This window comes from Medicago truncatula, chromosome 3 (assembly GCF_003473485.1).
Source record: "Medicago truncatula cultivar Jemalong A17 chromosome 3, MtrunA17r5.0-ANR, whole genome shotgun sequence".
Taxonomy (NCBI): Eukaryota; Viridiplantae; Streptophyta; class Magnoliopsida; order Fabales; family Fabaceae; genus Medicago; species Medicago truncatula.
Window position 1 is genome coordinate 51,662,937 of NC_053044.1, and position 5,736 is coordinate 51,668,672.

General features: G+C 28.1%; 1 protein-coding gene across 1 annotated transcript; it reads left to right on the plus strand.

Annotated features, from left to right (window-relative positions):
• Positions 1-1,127, plus strand: LOC11435223 (uncharacterized). Its single transcript, XM_003603121.4, has 3 exons — positions 1-304; positions 412-474; positions 742-1,127. The coding sequence occupies exons 1-3, from the start codon at positions 70-72 to the stop codon at positions 891-893; spliced, it is 450 nt and encodes a 149-aa protein (XP_003603169.1). The 5' UTR covers positions 1-69; the 3' UTR covers positions 894-1,127.
• Positions 1,128-5,736: the final 4,609 nt, after the last annotated feature.

The window sequence follows — 5,736 nt, forward strand, 5'->3', positions numbered from 1 at the left end:
TCTCATAGCTTCTTTGTTCTTTCTTCTCTTAGCTTTTTTGTTGTATCTTTGATCTTATCTTGATTCAGAATGACCTCGAAGAGGACATCAAGAGGGAAACAAAAGCTAGATATGAAGAAGCACGTCGCGGAAGCAAAACATGAAAATTTGAAGACATTGGCAAGTTTTGGCTATTGGTCGATCAAAGAAGATGCTGAAAGCTACCAATATGACCAAGTAGAAAAGGTGGACACAGCTTTAGTGAATCTCACTAATAAGATTATTAGTCATATCCTCGTCAACGGAGGAGAGATTAATCATCAAGGTATGTGTATATATTCTAGATTTCATCTATTAATGATGTCAAATGATTTCATTCTATGTTTTTAAGTCTAATTAATTTAAGTAAATGTGGTTATAATTTTTTTGCAGCAATTTCTTCCATAGATGAGCTTAATGGAGTCAAAACAAATCCTCCTTGTGTCTTTGGTGCAAGTAAGAATTCTAATTCCAAGTTTTTGTTTTTCATTTAAAAAAGTCTAACATCAAAATTCACACACATCAAATATGTCGAAGAGGGGTATTGTGGGTTACTCTCGGCCCAACATAGTAAATATTTTGATATGCAATTATCAAATCAATCTTTTACAATCCGTGTTGCACTTACATGAGTTGTTTTTTTCTTTTGTATTACCACGAGAATACATGCAAACATTTAATTTGAATATTCCATGCGATGAACCTAACATATATTATATACAGTCTTTCCTCCCACTGAAGCCCTTGGATCGATCCAGTATGATCCAAAAGGTAAAGGCAAGGTTGTTACTGCTTCTCCTGGACTAGCAGCAAATCAAACACAAGGACTCCTCAACCTTGCTGGTGCAAGTGAAAGTGGAAGTTCAGAATTTTAAGTTCAATGTGGCCATGGATCCAACTATTTTCTCATTTGGATGTGTTCTTGAATTTTACTTACTTGTATTGTGTCTCCTATGTGTTCTTTGGTTTTTCTTTATTTAATTGCATTGTGGTCTTATTTTTAGTGTGGTTGTATTGTGTCTTCTTTTAAACTTTGGATATTGGATGTATTGCGTTTAAGTACAATCGTACTATTTTTAATATAAATTTTATGATGATGATGATGCATATTTTAATGGACGTTTAAACTTATATGATGACGATGACGATGACAATAAATTAATGGGCGTTGAGTTTTTTTTGTTGGTGTAATCGGGTATCTTCCGCGTGCAACTGCGGAGATCAATTCCTCGAGTATTGTGGGACCTAAATAGACGGCAAGCTCTCCATAAGAGTTTTAACGTTGCTGCATGCTCAAGGCTGGATTCGAACCAAAAACCTTGATTAAGTTAGAAGAGACCCGTTCCTAATGGACGTTGAGTTTAACAAAAGAGATTAGATTCCTACAATTTTTTTTAGTGTTTGACATGTTGAAAAAGTTGTTTAAAAAAAGAAAAATGGAAAATAAAAATCATGAATGCTTTAAATCATGGAAATAGTATATAATTAAGTTTTTTTCACAAATAAAATTGTTTCTTGATAAATATATATGGATATAAGCTAATATAAAACTTTGTTTTTAATTATTTCCTCGATAATTATTCTTATTTATTAAATATTATATAATTTAAAATATAATTATTCTTACTTCTTGGATATGCATATTTTAAAGTCCGAAACATGCTTATCATAAATTATTAAAAAAAAAATCCATTCTCTAGACAACTTTATTGAACTTAACGTCTACATGAAAAAATCAAAAATTAAAAATAAGAAGAATCTCATTTTACAGGTTTAAAATTTGTGTTTTTCCTTACAAAGTCAATTTTTTAGACGACGTCTATATTACATGATCAATTTGAACAATTAACTCAAAAAAAAAAAATTAGTAGATAGAAAAATAATAATAAATTTTTAAAAAAAAAATAAAAGATGAGGAGTAGAAGGAGAAAATAATAAATTATGAAAAAGTAAAATATCAAAATGACAAAGTTACCCTAAAAAATTGATTTTAATTAATTGAATGAAATATACTAATTTAATTATTTAAGTAATTAGTATTTTTTTTAATCATTTTTCCCAATGATTCATGTCATGGTCTCACGTTCAATTCCTTAGTGCCACTTTTCGTGGACCAATCTATATAGAGTTTGACTCTGATTTTAAATGGACCCATGCAAGTTAACGATTTGATTGGATCGTTTCGTTCCTTGGCTCAAATACCAAATGAGAGAGAGAGAGAGAGAGAGAGAGAGAAGGAGAGAGAGAGAGAGAGAGAGAATAACATGGTTATACGTTGATGGTTGCTCTTTTGATTCTCTATGTGGAACAATATGTGCATTCAAAAGTTATCTTCCAAAACCTTTTAAAACATAAAAATCCATTCGAAAGTTATCTCTGGAACAATTTGTGCATTCCTGGAGACTAAAAGAACAACATCATGTACTTTTTCTATTGGGCCGCTAAAAAATTCATCAAGGACAATAGAGTGTGATATGATAAGGATCCCAAAGGAAAATCTTTAACGCTATTTGTAAAACTATCAAACCCTAGCTGTCACCACCTTTTTTCTTCTTGTCTAACAAAAAAAGATAATTTAGTGTCAATTTTGATTCAAAATCAACTTTCTGAATTGTTTTTCCTTATTTTTAGTTACATAAATGATCTCCACATGTTTTCAATTTTCTTTTGTTTGTTTCTGTGTTTGCGTCGTTTTTGCACGACTTTATTTGTTTTGATTTCCCTTCTTTATGCAGTGTGTTTTTTTCTTTCTCGTCTTAGTGCAGTGTTTATTAGATTCAGATTGAAGGATTAGCTCTGAGCAAGTGCAGATCCAATCAATGACTTTGGCGTTGTCAATATTGCAGATCCGAAGACATGAGTATTCTGGAGACTTGAATATATGCATAGGTACTCTGTCGTGTTATGTTATTAACATGGATGTTGTGAGTTTGTTCGCATATCCATTTTCTTTAAAGAAGATTTGTCCTTTTTGTTTTTAACGACTTTGAATTTGTATTGCATCGATGTACTCTATCAATTGGAATGAATAAATATTGTTTATTTTTTTGTAAAAAAAAAAACTATAGAAATTATTGTTTGTTTTATTATTTTATAGTTTATTTTTCAGATGCTATTTTGAATAGTGTTTGTATTTATAATTTATAAATTATAGTTTTTTTTCCTTCTATATTGGGTTTTATTATTTTATCTAAAATGTATTTTTACCATGTATAATTTATTGCAATTTAAAATATAAAATAAGTATGTTTTAAATGTAGAGACAATAAATTAATAATATATTAAATTAATGAATTTCGAATTTAAATAAAAAATACCCATTATAAATTAATGATATATAAAAGATATGTTAAATTAATAATTTTAAATTACTAAATTTTAAATACTTAAATATTAATCGATATAAATTTATCAGTCTGCTGTACCGGTAATTTTACCAAACATTTGAAGAATATCTTTTTATATTATTTTATATTTATCAGTCCGTTGTACCGGTAATTTTACCAAACACTTTACTAATTTATCATATATCAGTTACCATCGATTATAAGATATTATCCATCAACCATAAATTATAAACTATCCGTTAGATTACAAGCTGCTGTTATTTTTACCAAAGAAAGAAAAACCTTAGTGCTATGAAATGATTTGAATAGTTGGTCTCATTGATATATTTAGTGCTTGTTGGTAATGGTACAAGTTACAAGCATGACCCTTTTTGAGGGTACCAAGGGGCGGCAACGCAATGCATCAAATAAGGATACAGCCAAACAGGTGCGCTGCATTTTGCATATTTTTTAGGGGAGCATTTTGCATGTCCTTATAAGTTAGTACTCTCTCCGTCTCTTAATATAATCTTTTTTTGTTTTTTCATATTTTTTAAGAAAAGTTATTAATAAAATTAATGTGTTTATTTTGTGTGTTAATATTACCTTATTATCATTTATTTGTATGTGTATTAATTTTGATTTCTCTTATATTTCAAGATAAGTTAGTAGTACTACCTCCGTTCTTAATTATAAGACTCTTTTGAGAATTTTTTTTGTCCTTTTTTATAGGACCCCTTTGCTATTTCCAACTACATTAATTATTTCTTTACATATATGCCCATATTAATTATACATCTTTTTCTTCAATTAGCAATAAATAACATGTTGAAAACATAAACCATTTCTCTCTTAAAGGATAAACTTGTAAAAATAATACTAATTACAAACATATTTAATACAAATATTCACTATCTTAATTCCCGTTATTTTTTCAAAAGAGCCCTATAATTAGGGACGGAGGTAGTACTCCCTCCGTTCCTTTTTAAGTGTCACTTTTGGAGAAAAAATTTGTTTCAATTTAACTGTCACTTTCAAAGTTCAATGCAACATTAAATGTTGTTTTACCAATATTACCCTTAGTTATTTATTGTGGAGAGAGAAATATATAAAATGAATAAGACTATTATAGTAAAAGTATGAAGTATTGTATCAAAAGTAGTAATATTTATTGATTGTATTGGTGTGTGTAAAATGTCAAAAAGTGACAATTAAAAAGGAACAGATGTAGTATTAATTAGGAGTATGTTTAGGAAAAAAATAATAAATACATCTAATAATTTAAAAAAAAAAAATTATATTTAGAGATAATTTTTTAGTCAAATGAGTAGTTATATAGGGACGGAGGGAGTATATTCTTGCTTTTGAACATTAACTCAAGAAAAAAAAATCAATATATTCTTGCTTGATAAGCTGTGCTCCTCATCATTCCGGAATTTTCTTCCAATTGTTTACGGTTCCGACACCTATCATTCTTCTATGTAGAATTTGATTAGGTGTAGTCAGCAATGGGGCAATCAGCACATCGGAACTGTTACATTAAGATTGGTCGGTTCAAATCTTTAGATAATTTTATATTTTTTTATATAAAAAATTTGAGGTTGAAATTTGGATCATCCCATCTTTACCTGACAAGTTTAAGCATGATGACGGCGTGACCTGTTTATGATCGCACACAAACTTGATCCGAGTAATGTATATATGTATGCAACTATATGCAAGCAAGAGCTGTATTTAATATTTATACAGCAAGCATCAACGATACTAGAGTAATCCACAAAAAAAATATTTGGACTACTATAATTTAGAAAAGAGTCTATATGAGCCGAAATTCAAGAACTTAAAACATGATAATTTAGTTGCCAAACACAATTTTGGTGGTTGAAAAATTGAAATTGCCAAAATCGCATGGGATCAAAATTTTCTATCATGAAGTCAATTTGCTTCTAAAAATAATGATTTTATCCAATTTTTATTTCAAAACAAAAAAATTGTGACAATCCACTAAAACAAAATATATGATTCTAATTGGTGTCTATCAATCAAATTGACAATTAATCCATAACAAACAAGAGCCATAAAGTCAGATAAAAAAAACGGAATTAGTTACATTATCTTTTTGAATTAGTTTCTTATTTTGGAAAAGTAAAAATATATAGAATTTAGAAAATAATTTTTGGATCAAATTTACAAATAAAAGATAATTGATATAATTTGAATCCTTAATTTTTTTGTAAGAAAATAATTAGATCTTTAATTTAATATTATATTTGAAACAAACTCAAACGTAAAGATATGTTTCAAATCAATAATAATAATAATATATATATATATATATTTGGAATTAATCTATAATTAAAGGAAACAATCTCAATCAAATAGAGATTTTTAA

Bases quoted from the DNA above. Each gene is read 5' to 3' on its own strand.
- LOC11435223 (XM_003603121.4), top strand. From the start codon at position 70: ATGACCTCGAAGAGGACATCAAGAGGGAAACAAAAGCTAGATATGAAG. The intron at 305-411 runs GTATGTGTATAT...ATTTTTTTGCAG, and splicing joins AGGAGAGATTAATCATCAAG to CAATTTCTTCCATAGATGAG. The intron at 475-741 runs GTAAGAATTCTA...TATTATATACAG, and splicing joins TCCTTGTGTCTTTGGTGCAA to TCTTTCCTCCCACTGAAGCC.